This window comes from Mus caroli, unplaced genomic scaffold (genome assembly GCF_978045245.1).
Source record: "Mus caroli unplaced genomic scaffold, Mus_caroli_1 scaffold_1, whole genome shotgun sequence".
Classification (NCBI taxonomy): domain Eukaryota; kingdom Metazoa; phylum Chordata; class Mammalia; order Rodentia; family Muridae; genus Mus; species Mus caroli.
In genome coordinates, this window is record NW_028227256.1 from 152,141,299 (window position 1) to 152,158,591 (window position 17,293).

Below are 17,293 nucleotides of genomic sequence, written 5' to 3' on the forward strand. Positions count from 1 at the left end.
GGGCACAATCTTAGAATCCTGAGGGAGCTTGTTAAAATGGACTCCTTCCTTCTACCTCTGGGGATGATGTCATATTAGGTCAGGGCAGGTCGCAGTGATTGAAAATTGCAGAGGTAGTTCCTGGATGACTTTAAGATGGGCCACAGTAGGATGGGCCCTGAAAAGCATTGCTCAATACTTATTTTTCCTTTTCCCCAGTGAATGATCAATTGAGAAAAAAAATTAGAGACCTCTTGGCTTTCCCAGTGGGCCAAGAATTGTCACGGTGCCATCCCTGCCTGGCTGGGATTCTGGAAGCATTTGGCTCCAGGGTGATTCAGTGAAAAGTACCTGAAATGGCTGTTGAGTCACCATTCGACACCTCTAGTTAATTTCTGTCCCCGAAGCCCCAGGGACAGATCACCTAAAGCTCAGTATTGTCTCTGAACAGAGAGATCATAGCCTGAGGCTGTGTGACGCATCAGGCACCCGAGGCATGGATCGGAAATTAAACTGTGTATTAAGTGGGCTAAAAGCAGGCAAAGCAACCCATAGCCAGCCTAATGGCCTTGTGCAGACAAAAGACTGGGAGACCAGCCTGGTGCATGGTGTGAAATGCAGGCACCGGTTCAGGAGGCAAGCGGCGCATTTGGAGCGGGTCCCAAACATGATGGCATCCCTAGTTTGACAAATTATTAAGAAATCAAGATGGATCTGCAGAGCGTAGGAATGATTTCAAGGCAGAGACAGCTATGAATGGGAATGTGACACATATGAGGGCGAAAACCTGTTCCTTCCCATACAAGGAACCCAAGAATGGGATGCTACAGGTCCATGATTCCAGCAGGGTGCATAGCAGGACTTCCAAAGAGGACATGTGACTAACCTAGAGAATAGGCTGGCTCAGTGCTTCACACAACAGTTAAAATCATCTGTGCCACCTCCTAACCCCCAATAGCCATCCTTCAACTTCAAAATCACAGGCATTGTTTTCAAACTTTCCCTCCCTCCCTCTGTCCCTCCCTTAAAGCCTCACTGTTTCCCCTCTCATAGGTCCCTCTACCTTCTTAGCTCTTGCCCTTACACACACATTAACATACACATACAAAGATTAGAAGCTAGGAGCCATATATGAGAAAGAACATATTTGTCTTTCTAAGTCTGAGCTAGCTCACTTAATAGCACATTTCTCAGTTCTACCTACATGTTTTCCTACACGTTTTATGATGTCATTTTTCTTTTCTTTACAGATGGATAAAATTCCATTGTGTGCATGGACCACATTTTTATTATCCATTCATTTTTTTGATGGACATCCTGGCTGATTCTATCTCCTTGCCTCTGTGAACAGAGCAGGAGTAAATATAGATGTGTAAACATCTTTATGAGTCCTTTAGGCATATGTCCAGGAGTGGTATAGGAGCCATATGGTAGAGAAAAGGTGAAGATAGAGAAAAGGAGAGGAGAGGAGAAGAAAGGAGAAGAGAGGAGAAGAGAGGAAAAGAGGGGAGAGAAGAGAGGAAGGATGAGGGGGGAAAAAGGGAAGGGGGAGGATGGAAGAGGAAGGGGGAGAGGAGGGGACAGAGGGAAGGGGAGGGAGAAAGAAAAGGAAGGGAAGAGAAGAGAAGGGGAAGGGAGGGGAGGGGAGGAGAGAGGACAGAAGGGGAGAGGGTATTAGCCAATCTAATTAAGTGTGGAAATGCCATAAAGAAACCTGTTACTTTGTGTGCTAATTTAAAAACTAAATCCGGGGGCTGGAAAGATTTTTCATTCTGTAGCATGCTTGCTGTGGGAGCATGAGAACTGGAGTTTGATACCCAGCATAAGTGTAAAAGCGGGGTGTGGCAGCATGAGTCTATCATGTCAGCACTGGAGAGGTAGAGACAGGAGGAAACCCCAACTAAATGCATGAGCTCTGTGTATAGTGAGAGACCCTGTCTCAAAACAAAGTTAGGGGACAACTGAGGAAGACACCCAGTGTCAACATCTGACCCCATATCCATGTTTACACATGCACCAGCCCCTGCACTCAAAAATAAGTTAATTTAATTTAAAAAATCAATTGGGGGAGGAAATTAGATTTAGGCACACAGTGCTAGTGAGACAGCTAGCTGGGCCTGAGGGCTTTCAGTCACTGAATGTTCTCAAGAAAACATTTGGAGTTCAGTGACAGTAGGATTCAGGCTCTCTAGGATTGAGTCAGCAAGGGCTTAGCAGGGGCTCTCCACTTTCCTAATGCTGTGACCCTTTAACACAGTTCCCTGTGTTGTGGTGCCTCCCAACCATAAAATGGTTGCTACTTTGCAACTGTCATTTTGCTACTGTTATAAATAGTGGTGTAAAGATCTGTGTTTTCTGATGGGCTTAGGCGACCAAAGGGGTTGCAATCCACAGGTTGAGAAGCACTGGCTTAGAGGCTGTGTAGGGTGACTACAGTCATGGCCTCAGTGTACTCATGAAGTATACCATATATTTACTCTCCTGAGAGCAGGGTGAAGACACCCACCCACACACACACACACACACACACACATACACTTATGAATCAGAATGCTCAGCTTCAAAACCAACTTGCTACTTCCAAAATAATGAAACAGGTAGGTTACTCCACAGACTGAATTTGCCCGACACATTTTTCGATGGGCTTCATAAAGGGCCATTTTTACTCTACCCACTACCTCTTTTCTCTTTACCTAGTTCAGGTGCCACTGCCAAGCTACAAACACACTCCCAGCCCTCTCTCCCTGAGTGAGCTCATGGGGCAAAATTGCTTTGGAAAAAGGCAGACCTTTATCTACCACTGTTAGCTGCAAAGTGGCTAAGCTCCTGAAAGCACTCTGTGCTGCTCACTGGTCTCCTGTGGACTTCATAGCCACTCACACCAAGGGGTTCTTCAGTGCTGCACAGAACCCACACCATTTTCCTACCCCATTTACCACTCCGACATTTAGAAAGCTGGCTTCTATCTTCTCTGCAACCCTCCAACATCTTCCTTCTTCCTCCTCCCTCCCTCAACTGATGATCTCATTTCCTGCTTCCCCAAGAACAAAAGAAAGAATTGGAAGAGAACTTGTATGGTCCTCGAGCACTTCATCTGCCACTGTGCCAGACCTTCTCGTTTAACCTCTTCACAGTCCCTTAACTGTTCCTGCCTTAAGATGGCTCATTTCCCACCAGCATCCGATTTGACCCACTAGAAACATTTGACTTAAATGAGGAAAGCATTTTTGAAAGAGAAAATACGAATGTGAGTTAAAGATGTAATGAATAAATCTCCAAGAAACTATTAGCAAAGTAATACAGAATAGAGTTGGCTTTGTGTGATGTTGGCACCTCAGGGAGATGTGTTCCCAAGAACTGACTCTCCCCTCCTCTCCTTCCTTCTCCTCAAAGCATCCTATTCCATTGGCCTTGGGACACCCACTTTCTTACCACTCCTTCTCAGTCACTTTTTGCTGGTGACTTTCTCCCTAACACTTTACCTTTGGAACTCAGGCCTAGAATCTCCCCTGGCCTTCATTCTATACTCACTTCCTTTATGGTCTCATAACTCCAACTGCCATACACTGAAAACGTCCCAAAGGATATTTCCTGAATAAGCTTCCACACCAAAGCCATTTATTCAACGTCATGACCATACTAGCACATCAAATAAGCATGGAAAGTTTAACTCGCCCAAACTTAATTCTTAATCTTTATTCAAACTATTAACTATCCCAAGTGATAACTCCAGTGTTCTGCTTTCTCTCATTCTTGAAACTAGCCAACTACACACCTAGAACCACCCACCGTTTAGCTCTTACAGTGTTGCCTCCCTGGGTGGAGTTCCCGTCATGCTGCCTTAGACCATTTCACTGATGTCCTAACTTGTCTTCCTACTTCCAGACTTGCTCCTTTAGAGTCTGTTCTTAGCAAGGAATCTGGATCTTTAGATGCAACCTAGGTCGTGTCACTTCTGTCCTCCACTCCTGCCCCATTGCTTTTTATCCAACTGATATGAAAAGAAAAAAAAAAAGGCAATGGTCACCAGGTCCACATGATCCACATCCTCCTCCTGGCTTTACCTATCACTCACTGTACTCCAATATGCTAGCCTCTGTGCTATTCTGTAAATGTAACTGGCACATCTCTAGGTCCTTGCAGTGCTATCCCAGCTACATGGGACATAGAAAACCAAGAAAGAAAACCACTTAGCTCATTCCTTTACCAGCTTCAAGTCTTTGCTCAGATGCCATCTCTGAATAGTCCTGCTGAGAGCTTCGTGTAAAAGTGAACCTTTACCAGTTCTCCACTTAAAAATTTCTCCACAATATCTATCAGTATCTGAGATATTCCACGTTTGCTATCTATTCCAAACTTATGTCCTTCAGATGGAAATTCCACAAATGTAGGGGCTCTGCTATATCCCCAATATCTACAATAGTCCTGGCATATAACAAATACTAAATAAATTAATAAGTTAATGTGTCTATAAATACCTATGAGAGTAGACAGAAGAGAGAAAAACATTTATTGTGAGTTCTAGAAACAATATTTCCTAATCTCTTTTCTCTCCTTGGAGAACTTGAAAAAAATATGTGCATCCAGGTACTTGGGAGTAATGAGGGGGAAGTTATAGCTCCTTGCTAAGCACACCTTACCCTGTAGCCTTCATAGGAAAGGGGGCAGACTTGCCTGCAAGATCCACTTATCAATCTCTCCATTAATCAGATGAGTCACAGGTGAACACACACAGGTATCAGAATCCAGGCTTCACCTGGATGACAGGCTCTTACACAGAAACAGAGAGGTAGAGATGGCAAATGGGAGGTGTGAAGAAAAACTGTCAGTTCCAGAGCAAGAGTGAGACTAGCTAGAAGTGCCCCCAGGTGTTAGCGAGCTGATCCTAGGTCAGCTGCTAGATCAGATGGGGTACCTCATTATTCTAGCTCCATGAGAAGATCAGGACTCCTGCCACTCATCTGTCAAACGAGCTTTGACAGATGTCCTCCTATCATCAAAGCATGTGGGAGGAAGCAATACAGGATGGATGACTGAGGCAAAGATTAGACACGTTCCCTAGTCTCTCATCCTTCAACCTGTGGTGTCTTCTGTAGATACAACAACAGAATTACTCCAAAAAGAAAATGGTATTTTTTTTTTCACTAGCACTGGGATACGGTGGGATTCCCTCAACATGATTGTATATCACACACCTGAGCAAAATCTCAATGAGGCAGATAGTAAACACATGTTATCGAATTTAACTAGTATTAACTGTATAGCTAGAAGGCAGGATAAAAAGAGAGCCACCCGCATAAACCAAAGGCTTTCTGAGCAGTGAAGGCGGCTCTCAGGAAGCACCCAGACTCTAAGTTGCCTCTTTTGCCAAAAGCCTTCAAAGACATCTTCCACAACAGTGGCTGGGAGCACTCCACGCAGAGACAGGCAAACTATACATCTGGGAAAGCAGCACGGCTCTAGGATTTTTCTACATCCACATCTGCATCAATAACAAGTGAGAAAAGAAATAATGCCAGCTACAGACATGTAAAACAGGCAGGCAGACAGAAAACCTGAACATTAATAGCAGAGACCCAAATAATTGCAGATAGAGACCTGGGAAGCTTGGCAATCAAAATATTAGTTCTAAAAACATGAAAACAGCAGACAGCATAAAACAAGAATAACAAAAGTGAGGGGAAACTCGGGTCAGAATCAGGAAAGAGTTGATTTTCTTGGCTACATCTAGTCCTCATGAAGAGGATTAAAGGTTTAATACTTAAGCCAAAGACACATTTGCTAAGTGAACTGCACTGTTCAAGGAAAGGACTTGCTGCCATGAAAAGGAACAACTATCAGGTTTGGGGTAAATAAAATTAATTAAATTACTAAGTGCCAGGGAGAGTTTGTGAGTTGAGGAGACCTTTGGGAGCTGTAGTCCAAACAGGTAGAAGCAGCCAGCAGAATTGAACTGTTTTGTATTCTTTCTACCACAGGAGAAAGGGAAGCCAAGAATACAGCTGGAATTTGACCAAGCAGAATTGAAATTTTGGTAGAGACTAAAGTAAGCCTGAAGAAAGTCCATGTAGCCCTGGCAATGGAACCCTGACTAATTCCCTTACGGTATAAAATGATGAGAGAAGCCAAACACAAATGAATGTAAGGATAGTCATTGGCAGATTTCACCAAAGTCACCAAAGACACCTATAAAGTGTCTGTACAGCAAAAAGGGAACAAAGACCTTTGCATTTGTCCTGGTTGGCTTTAGTCATCATCTTGACATTGCCCAGAGTCATCTGAGATGGGAATCTCAATTGAAGGATTGCTCAGATCAGGTTAGCCTGTAGGCATGTCTGTGGGTGTTGTCTTGATTATTAATTACTGTATAAGTGCCAAGTCCACAATGGGCAGCACCATTCCCTGGGAAGATGGTTCTCTGCTAGGTAAGAAAGCTACCGCAGCATAGGTCTGTAGGTAAGCCAGCAAGTAGCTTGTACTTTAGGTCCCTGCTTGAGTTTACTTATTACCCCAACCTTTCTCAATAATGGACTGCGACCTAGAACTATGAGACAAATAAATCCTTTCCCTATGTGACATGATTTTTCTCATGATGTTTGTAACAGCAATAGAGAGAAAACTAGGATAACATTTTAGGGGGAAAATGGTCAAGATGAACCTTCCTGCCTGAGAGCTTCTTTTTTCTTTTTCTTTTGGAGTATGTAACACCCATAACTAAGACTCGCTTTCTAGTCTGAGTGGCCAATTAGTCTTGTATACTTGTTGTATCATTAAAAAGAAGGGACAATGGAATGGTAGAGAGTAGCTCTCTTCTTTTCATGCTCTGCCTGATGAAACATATCAGTTAGGTGGACTGGGCCATCACAAAACAAGAAGTGGCAGAAGATGTGATAACTCTTCTTGGTTGTCAACTTGGCTACACATGAAATTAACTAAAACCCAAGCAGCTGGGTACACTTGTGGGGTATTTTTCTTAACTAAATCATCTGATGCAGAAAGGGCCACCTTTAATCAAGATCTTTCGAGGTAGGAAGATCTATACATTCTGGGGGCAGATTATATAATAAAGGACATAGAAAAAGAAATGTTTTGTTCTTTGCCTGCTTACTCAAGCTCTTGCTGGCAAGTCCATCCCTTCACTGACATTAAAGTCTACTTCTTTGGCATTCCAGAGTATACTAACGACCAGCTGAGATATTCAGCCTGGTGGACTAAACAACTATTGGATTCTTGCACTTTACATGGGTAAACAGCCATTGTTGGATTAGCCTGTAAGCCATCCTAATAAAGTCCTTCATAAATATTCATCCCATCAGTTCTGGTCAAAACCCAGACTAATACAGAAGGGAAGTCTACATCCTAATGTCTGTGTTTTACTGGAGGTAGTAAATCCTGTGTAAAATATCCAGACATACATACTTGTATTCGTGATATTAAGTTGATTTGTTGTTCATACTTAAGTCCATGCTTTATAAATATCATGTTTGCACATATAAATTTTGTCATCATAGAGTCTAAGCTTATTAGTAACTGCTAGGGAGGGGACACTGTCTAGCCCACCATGCTGTTTGTAAGTTGGCCAGGGAGCTTCAAGTATGTAGCATCCATGCTGGAGTGTGATTTTTCAGTGGCATAGCTCCCTTGAGTAACCCATGCTCTTAAGCAACGCCACACTCATGCACCTCCAAGAATAATCCACAATAAATCCCAAGAACATCACTGGTTTTCCAAGATTTAAAAAAAACAAACAAAAAACCCCAACAAACTCTAGGTGCTTGTCTGCATGTAACCCTGACAATAGAGCTGTCAGGGAGAACAAACACACAGAAAGAATTGGCAGGTCTGTTTGTCTACGCCATCGCCACTGTTATTTTCTCCCCTTTCCCCAATCCCCTCTTCTTTCAAAGACGAATAGTTAAATTTCAACAAATAGAGAGCCTTTATGATAGAATTTTACCATAGCCAGCCCTATTTCCAGTGGTCCAAAGAGTCAGTCTTATGGAGCACATCTCTGCAGTGACAGGAGGCTAAGTCAGCAAGGTGTACCCAGTTCCTCTACACAGCCCCTATTGAGTCTTGCTTCAGTTAGGTTCTTGCCCAACTAAGACCAGTTTTGATGGCTCTCTAAAAAAAATACAGACTTTGTCTTTGTTCCACTCACTGAAAATTGAGTGCCATTTTTATTTGATTTCTCCTGAATCAAGAGGCAGCTATCCACCTCAGTAGGATTGTCACCTCTGCCAGTGATACCTGGCCCCATGCCCCATGCCACTGCTTTTTTTTTCAGAGTACACAAGAGTTCTTTTTGCCTATTTGTAGCCAGATATTTTGGAGGAATCAACCTTATTGCTCAGCCAGTTCTTCTATGCCTGGATCCAACCATCAAGGCCAGCAGGAGGCTTCAGTTCAATGACTAACAGGTTGGACTTCAGAGAGAGGTGTGAGTCTGTGGCCCTAGGAACTGCTGTGATGAAGGGTTTCAGAGGATCTGTCATTGACCTCTTTCCCTCCCTGCTTGCTTCATGGAGCAAAACTATAGGCAAGAGCTAGATCACTGTTGCTTTGTGTAGGCTCTATTGCTACAACTGACAGATAACAGGAGAGATGGGAATTTAAAGAGAGAACCATGCCAGCAGGGATCGTGCCCCTTCCCCGCCCCAATGCCATCTTGCTAGTGTTTCTGCAAAGTGCTTGATACAGAATATCTACAAAGTCAATAGTTGTAGAAATAAGTAATGATCTCCAAGAGGACCAGTGCAGGAGTGATGAGCAGCTCATCTGCTCCACTTTGGCGCATCTCAGTCCCAGCTGATCCCTGGTCGGAGGAATGGCAGATCACACTTATATCCTCAAATGCAACACTTCTCCTTGTAGGCTTTCCATGCATTTATCACATCACTTAGGTGAGTCTACACATCTAATTGAAGTTCATCACTTTCAGAGCTCCACAAGTGACACCAGCCACTGCAGGGCCAGCACTGTAATTTCTCAAGGTTTCTTGGCTAGTCTTGGTGACATTGCCTCAAGACAACCTTGACATCTCAGATGGGAAGTGACTATGCTCTCGCCATGTTTGCCTCCTCCTCCCTGCTGCCTCCCATAGCTAATAAGAATTCCAGAGTGTCACCAGGGGGTGCTGAATCACAGTAGCCAGGGCTTTCTGAGCATCACCTGGTGTGGAAAACCTCTATCCTACCCTCTGGAATGTTAGCACAACAGCCTGTAATTCTTGCCTACTAAATTTCTCAGTTCCACCTTATTCATCCTGTATGGGAATAGATCCAGACTAGTTTAGTCATTTCCTAGCATCTGTAGAACATTGGTGTCCAGACCTTCCATAGATTCCAAAATCTGAGGTTTCTCAACTCTCATACATAGTACAGTATTTGCATATAACTGTATCCAACTTCCCATTGCTTTAAATCACCTATCTGATACTTAAAATGCCCAATACAGTGAAAATGCTATAGAAGTAGTTGTCCTGTAAAGTCAGGGCATAGTGACAAAGATAAAATTGACTATAGAAGTTTGGTATAGGTACTGCCATACTAGGCCTAATTACTTACCAGCAATATCCTAACAAGCCATAAAATATTTTGCAAACACAACTGGTAGCAGCCATATATTGGGACCTAAAGGGGCTGACTGCAATGGTCAGTCAGTTGCTAAGTACCTACACATTTAGGCTTCATATAAGCCTTGTTCTCTGGGCATCAGGTTTGGTTGAATCTCTTCCTAAGACATGGATTTTCCTCTCAAAGGCTGCTTTCTATGTAAGTCACACTGCACTTACTTAATTAGCTTTGTACATATGTGAAGAGAGAGAGAGAGAGAAAGAGAGAGAGAAAGAAGAAGAAGAAGAAGAAGAAGAAGAAGAAGAAGAAGAAGAAGAAGAAGAAGAAGAAGAAGAAGAAGAAGAAGAAGAAGAAGAAGAAGAAGAAGAAAAAGGTGGGCATCTTGAGTTAAAGCCAGGTAAAGGGAGTGTGCATAAGTAGCATCATGACTCCAAATGACTGAAGGCAAAGACACAGAGGATACAATCCTTCCCAAGCATCTTCCCCAGTTGCTCTTCTCACTCTGCCCCCTCACATCCCACACACATCCCAGTGCTCATGATTGAACTTGGACTCTACACCATGTCTTGGGAGACTTATGACAACCAGCCTCTGGAAGGCAGAAGAGGCACAGTCACTTTGTCTAACTTCTGTCTCCATGCTGGAATCTCTAGCATCCCTGTCAGATGGCTGGTCAGCTTTGTCTCGTATACCAACTCAGACAAGCCTGACCACGTGAATCACCAAGGGTTCCATTGAAAGCACAGCTCACCAATTATACACAGCTACCCAAAGTCAGAATCTCCGGGGCAGGAGCCTAGGAACTTGGATTTCCAGAGAAGCATTTTAATGAGTCTCACAATTAACCATGCTTTCTCTGGGCATGTAATGCAGTAGTTCTTGACAGTGGCTGCATATTAAAATCAGCTAGGAAGCTTTTAAAAAATGTCAATGACAGGCCTTTACCTCTAGACATTCCTACTTAATTGGCCTGGAGTGAAGCCCAGGCAGTATAATTTTTAAAGCTCCCAGCTGACTCTAATGGGCCACTGGGGTTGAAAACCACTATAACAGCTTTCCAATCTGATGGTGAGCCCTTTGGGGACAGTAACTGAGACCTTTACACTTATTGGAACACCTCACTGTGCCCCATTACCTTGTGGATCCAAAACTTTCCACAACAAGGCAATCTGATTTAACTTGTTCATTCACCCATTGACAGAATAAGGGAATACAATCTACCAATTGCAATAAGACAGTTACATATTTCCACTCAGTAAAAATCCAAAGGGGTTGGGGTTTGGGAGAGTGACCTGCTAGGCTCTACTAAGTTCTAAAGTTGAATCCGGACAATCCCAACATTTCCCCAGCCTTTCCTGTTCCAGAGGGACCAAAAGGACACCAGAATTCCACCCCATCCCCCATACCACATCCATCAGCTCACTCACATTGTACAGCACAGTGGTCCACCCTTCCATAGTGATGCATTGGAAGACAGTCAGCACGGCAAAAAGGATGTTGTCAAACTGGGTGATCCCGTCATTGGGGCCGATCCAGTCCTTACATTCATAACCAGCCGGGCAGCCCTGCACACCACACGGGTGAGGGGGATCAAACCCCTCTAGAATACCTGCAGATGTATTTGGAGAGTGGGAGACAAACCATGCAGTGCTTAGTATGAGATGGAAATGATCCTAGGGAGCCATAAGTAAGCATTTCTCCTACTGTAGACGGATGGTTGCCCATCTTGCCTCAGACCCTCTCCCACCTTGGACTCTCTACACCCCTCAGTTTATATCCATGTGCAACTCAAAATGCTCCTAAAGAACTCTCTATCTTCTTCAGGCCTGAAGCTCTACTTTGGTCTGCACTGCTGCAGAAATTTACAGGGATGGCTCACACAGAAGATGCTGAGGTAATAGTAAATCTTATTCATTTTCCAAACCCTGGAAATTGGGATGAACCTTGGTTCTCCCAGGGTTTCTTGGGGACAGTTGTAAACAACTGGCTGCTTTATTTTCTTTTTTTTTTCTTTTTTTTATTAGGTATTTTCCTCATTTACATTTCCAGTGCTATCCCAAAAGTCCCCCATACCCACCCCCCCACTCCCCTACCCACCCACTCCTCCTTTTTGGCCCTGGCGTTCCCCTGTTCTGGGGCATATAAAGTTTGCAAGTCCAATGGGCCTCTCTTTCCAGTGATGGCTTACTAGGCCATCTTTTGATACATATGCAGCTAGAGACAAGAGCTCCGGGGTACTGGTTAGTTCATATTGTTGTTCCACCTATAGGGTTGCAGTTCCCTTTAGTTCCTTGGGTGCTTTCTCTAGCTCCTCCATTGTGCTTTATTTTCTTAACTCTTTGAATTTTTAGGCATACATTTTTTTTTACTTTATTTTAAACTAAAGGTAAAATAAAAATCATTTGGAGATTCTTTTCATAAAAGCATGGTACTTATTTAGGACTCTTTAACTTATTCTTTATTTCTCTTAACCTCCTCTCTGACTTTCATCCTATTGTACACTACTTAGCTTGGAATGAACAAAAAAAAAGATACAAATATTTGGAAATTGGGGTTTTGTGTATCCCACAATTTTCAAGGCATAACTGACAAGCCAAACTAACAGCCCCCCCCCCCCAGTTCTCTCAGGAATGTGAGATGGAGCACAAAAGGGTGCTTTCTTTGTAGCTCAACCAGAACACCAATCTGATTCTGGTCTCCAGGGTCCCACTGGTCTTTGAATCAAAGATATATTCTGTAGACTATTCAGTACAGCTTTTGGCATGCATTCTAAAAGCCCTCTATCATGGACAGAGGATCTGAGACCACCTATTTGAGCCCCTCCAACTATATACAAAGCAACATGTTTTGTAATGTAACTTTCAAGTAGATCTATCTTTAAGCTGGTTGGACCTCCAGAAGCTACAGACTAGGAAGTTTCTGACTGTAATCCTAGGGCTGAGATAGAGTATACTTTTTCAGCAGAGCTCCAAATGTCGTGAATGTATGCTTATGACTAAAGGGAAGAAGCACTGGGAGAAGAGAAGACAGAAAATCATGACCTTACCTGAATTGTTCATGAAGCACGCTCGATGCAACTTGCCACTGTAGAACTCCAAGCCAATGATAGCAAACATGAGGATGGCAAAGAAGAGCAGAAGGCCAATCTGCAGAAGAGGCACCATGGCCTTCATGATAGACTTCAGCACGATTTGCAGGCCTAGAGAGAGAGGAGCAAGTGACGCACAGACCTTGATCACTGCCTCCTGACAAGGTGGGCTCAGTTACCCTCTCCTAGTCTTCCATCAAAAACCAAACCATTAATCCTGAGATAAGTAACCAAGACAAGTCAAACTGAAGACTGCCATCATCTATGTCCCTTCTCCTATGTTTCCTTCTCACCTCTCCCTGGCCTACAAATCACCCTCCATTTCCTCTGTGATGACATATAGATTCCTTTGACAAATTCAATTCATTAGGCTGTGTTTCATACTCAGTCTAAAGTCCCTGCTGCTGTACAATCCTATAAAACAGGGGCAAAGTTGACCTTTCCTATTACTCCCTCTCAGATCCCGCCCTCCACCCACTGGAAGAGAAGCACAGTACTGATTAACAAACCGTAACCTCTGACAACACATAGAATTTTTAACCTTAGGAGACTGAAACACTTATTGCAGCAGATAACACTGCACATATGTAATAATTAAAATTATATTTGGATGCATAGGGGAAATGAATGAAAAAATGCATCCAATTAGCATTTATTTCAGTGTAATACAATAAGAATAAACTTTTCCTTTATTTTCCTTTCCTGTTTTTTGTTATCTTCCATTATTATTTAAATATGAGAAAATGTTAAATTTAAAAGCACAGTGCTATGTTCAATTGTTGCCAAGTTCAGGGTTTCCCTCCAGGAAGAACTCTTTCTCTTCCACCTGACATTGCTTTATACCCTGGATCCAATTGAGGATACTAGCCAATCAGAAAGAAGAAAGTAGGTGCTCACTAGGTATTCCTGATACCAGCTTTAAAGGCCTCAGGACACGCACAGCCCGGAGGGTCCGCAGGTCCACGTGGGTGTTGAAGTGGGTTCCCGCAGTGGCCAGGATACTGTGGAGAGAGACACAAAAGACTCAAGGTTATCACAGCCTGTCTGTCCCCTCCTGTTTCATGGGGAGTTTGGGCTATAGCAGCCTCTGCCTGGAAAGTACACAAAGCTAGTGCCAGCTGTATGTGGGCGCACCTGAGCCCAAGTGAATCACCAGTGGCGTTAAGTGGAATTAAATATAGCCATCTGGGTTTTACTTTGCAAAGGAAAAGTTACCATCATACTGGAGTCCTAGTCCCAGATCATGAGCAGAGCACATGGACACCAACGTAAGACCCACACCTGAACCAAATCTGGTCCCTCATTCTCTTCTCAACCCCTTCCTTTCCTGCTACCAGACCCTTATGCTTTCTATTTCAAGTCACATAATCCTATCTCTTGTTCTCTTTAGGGAATTTGTCTGGATTAACTTCAGTGAAGAAGTAATTTACTCTCCTCTTCCTTGACGCTCAGAATTCTTACCAAATTAATAAATTATACTGACATTCATGACTGGGAGCTATGTCCGTGGTCATTATACATTATTAATATGTTTTCTAACTGCCTCCAAACCAGACTTTGACCTGGACTGGCTTTCTGTGCTTTCATTTTTCCACCTTCTATAGTCATACCCACAAACACACACGTACTCACATCTACACATCCACAAGACTAATATTAGACTGTGTATAGCATGTGTTAAGGAGACAATGCATTGCATAGAACCTATGGACAAAGTAGATATGGTGGGGGCAAAGGCACATATGGATTTGTGAATGGTGAGGCAGAAAACGAAGTGTTAGACAAGCAAAGTTTAAGTCCTGGCCCAAAGAACTATCCACTTGATACAAATCTCTCAAACTCTAGGTGTTTGGTTTTTGTTTTTTGGTTGGTTGGGTTGTGCCTTTCATCTATAAACTAGGGAAGTACAATGGCCTAGTTTTAGATATAAAATTATACTGTGTTAAAGATAAAGAATGCCCTGGGCCAGTCATGGGGATGCATGCCTCTAATGACTACACTTATAAAGCTGAGCCAAGAGAACTGCAAGCTCAAGGCCAGCATAGGGTGCTCAGTGAGATACTATCTCAATAATAATAATAATAATAATAATAATAATAATAAAGGTACTGGCACATATAAAGTGCATAGTTGACATTGTTTCTGACACAAAGATCAATAACATTAATTTAAATTTTGCTAGCTTATTCTTTGTTTTGTGAGATAATACCTTTTATCCCTTACAGCCTCTCCAAGATTAGCCCCTCTGTTTAGAAGCACTGGGTAATGAGTCACCTGGAAAACTTCATAGTAGAAAGAATGGCCGATTTAACTATTCTTTGGGCAACCTCTCTGAAAGATTTCAAATGTAGGCAAAGCGAACCGTAAGAAAGGTCCCATGGCTCTAGGATACGGATGCAAGATCCACAGGTACTGCGGATACCAATCCAAGATGACATAATCACAGAGATGGCTGTGAACACACAACCTTGGCCCCTGACAAGCTGCCTCACTGTAGAAGAACACTCCCAACGTTAGCACTATTCAAGCATTTCACGCTGCACAGCTCATGTTAGGACAAAGAGAGGATGCTCACTCACTCTGGATTATGTTATTGGAATGGGCAGTGGAGATTGCTTTCAGCTTTAGGATTTTATACTTTGGACTGGGAGAGATGGCTCAGTATATACAATACTTGCACTGCCAATCCCCAGAACTCACATTAAGAAGCCAGGCATGGTAAAGCACACCTGTGAGACCAGCAACTATGAGATGGGAGATAGAAAGGAGGTAGATTCCGGAAAGCGCAGGGCCAGCTAGCCTGTCTCAAATAGAGAGCAGAACATGCCCTAGGACCAGTACATGGAAGTTGTCTTCTGATTTCCACACACGAGCACGGGGAAAGCTTATGCTTACACACACACAAACACACATACGCACCACATACATAAATTGGAAAGTTTCATGTAATTCTGTGCTCATACAATCTCAAATAATAAGCAAACCACTCCTACTCTCAGAAAGCACTCGTCCTAGGCAAGCTTTCCAAGTGTCCTGCATCTTTCCTGATTCCAACCCCCACCACATTTTAGCTTACAAAGTTAAAGGAGGCCATCAGGAAGGGGATGGCGTAACTTCTAAAGAGGAAAAAGAACAAAGACAAATGTAGAAAATAGAACTGAAAAACTATGACAGAAATAGACAAAAGAGAAAAGAAAGAAGTGAAAGAGAAAGACACTTGACAGATATGCGAGGGATAGAGACTGAGGGAAAGCAGGTGCATTGTTCGGCATCCCTCTTGAACAAAGGCTGGACTCAAGTCTGGGCCTCCTGTGCTGCCCAGGTGCCAGACTCTCCTTCCTGGTGTCTCACAAACATAGTGTATGGAAGCTGCTCTGCTCAGAAACTAGAGTTCTGTTTCCTAGGAGACCCAGGTACTCAGATGTTCTTTCACATCACACAAAGAGCTGCTGGAAGTGAAATTTTCCTCCCCAGGCCTGGGTATGACAGGTATGCTTTGGAACATGGAGGCAGAGGCAGAAGACATTGTTAAAAGAGAGCAAGGATACACAGTGAAAATGCAGTTGGAAGACAGGAGAACGAGACGCTAAGAGATGTAGTAAAAAAAAAATGTAGAGATGCAGGCAAGGAGGAAAATAAGAGATAAAAGCAAGTGCCGGGGAAGTGTGCAAGGAAGGTCATGTCAGAAAGGTAACATAAAAACAAAGTGAACATGAAAGACAGAGGAATGTGTTATTTATCACCGGGAACTCACATAGCCAGCCATGTGACATGGTCACTACCCCATCATCAAGTGTACTCTTGACTGAATCCATCTTGCACTCCCAACAATCAAACAGGATCTCACACAGCCTGGGTCCTCAAGCTTTTTGGTTCCTTAGAAATTTCTTTTTTTCTTCCAGTGCAGGAAGATGATCAACAGAGCTTTTAAAACATACATAGCCACTGGCTGCTTCTTAATTTCTATTGTTCACAAAGTCCTTGGGGGCGGGAGCTATAACTTGGCTCCCCTGACCATGTATTAAGATCAGAAACAATGGGATTCACAGAGGGCAAAGTGAATTGAGGAACGGGGCCCTGCTCTGGGGGCCCAACAAACCCTGTTCCCATCTCCATCAATAGTCTACATCAGAATCACCTATATCCTCAAGCCTATTCTCAGAGTTACTAAGCAGATGCTTGATGGTTTGAACCTGATCTTTGCTGACAAAAATGAATGAATTTGAACAGATCAATAACTAATAGAGGCCACAGGTATCCTCAAACTTCCTGATGAAAAGATTAGAAAAGCAAAGAAAGCTGGGATATTATTCAGTCATAGATATGTTTGAGCATCTAGGAGTGCGCCAGGAACCTATTCCCCCAACATCTAAAGTCTGATGAGGACCTTGAAATACACTCCTCAACATTGCACCAAAGTAGGACCCCACAGGAAAGGATGTCCTCTGTAGAATGATAGAGGGAGGGAGTGACAAAGAGAGGAAGATACAAAGGCCAGAAGCTTCCTCCCCAGTAAAAACCAAGTGTTGATGCATATACAGCTCAGCAAAGCTCTATCAAGTCTAATGCAGGAAGACAGGAGGTAAGAGAGGAAGGAAACGGCTCTTGACATTCAGTCCATGGAAGCAGTCACATAGAAGAATATGGACTC

The 17,293-nt window shown here is 43.2% G+C and overlaps 1 protein-coding gene across 1 annotated transcript in view; it reads right to left on the reverse strand.

The window, feature by feature from the left end:
* Cacna1e (calcium voltage-gated channel subunit alpha1 E) overlaps positions 1-17,293 on the reverse strand; it is a 485,686-nt gene that overhangs the window by 222,438 nt on the left and 245,955 nt on the right. Inside the window, exons 6-8 of the mRNA XM_085842043.1 lie at positions 13,540-13,643; positions 12,601-12,753; positions 10,982-11,163 (exon numbers count right to left, since the gene is read on the reverse strand). Coding sequence (XP_085698169.1) covers positions 10,982-11,163; positions 12,601-12,753; positions 13,540-13,643 — 439 coding nt within the window. The remainder of the gene's footprint in view (positions 1-10,981; positions 11,164-12,600; positions 12,754-13,539; positions 13,644-17,293) is intronic.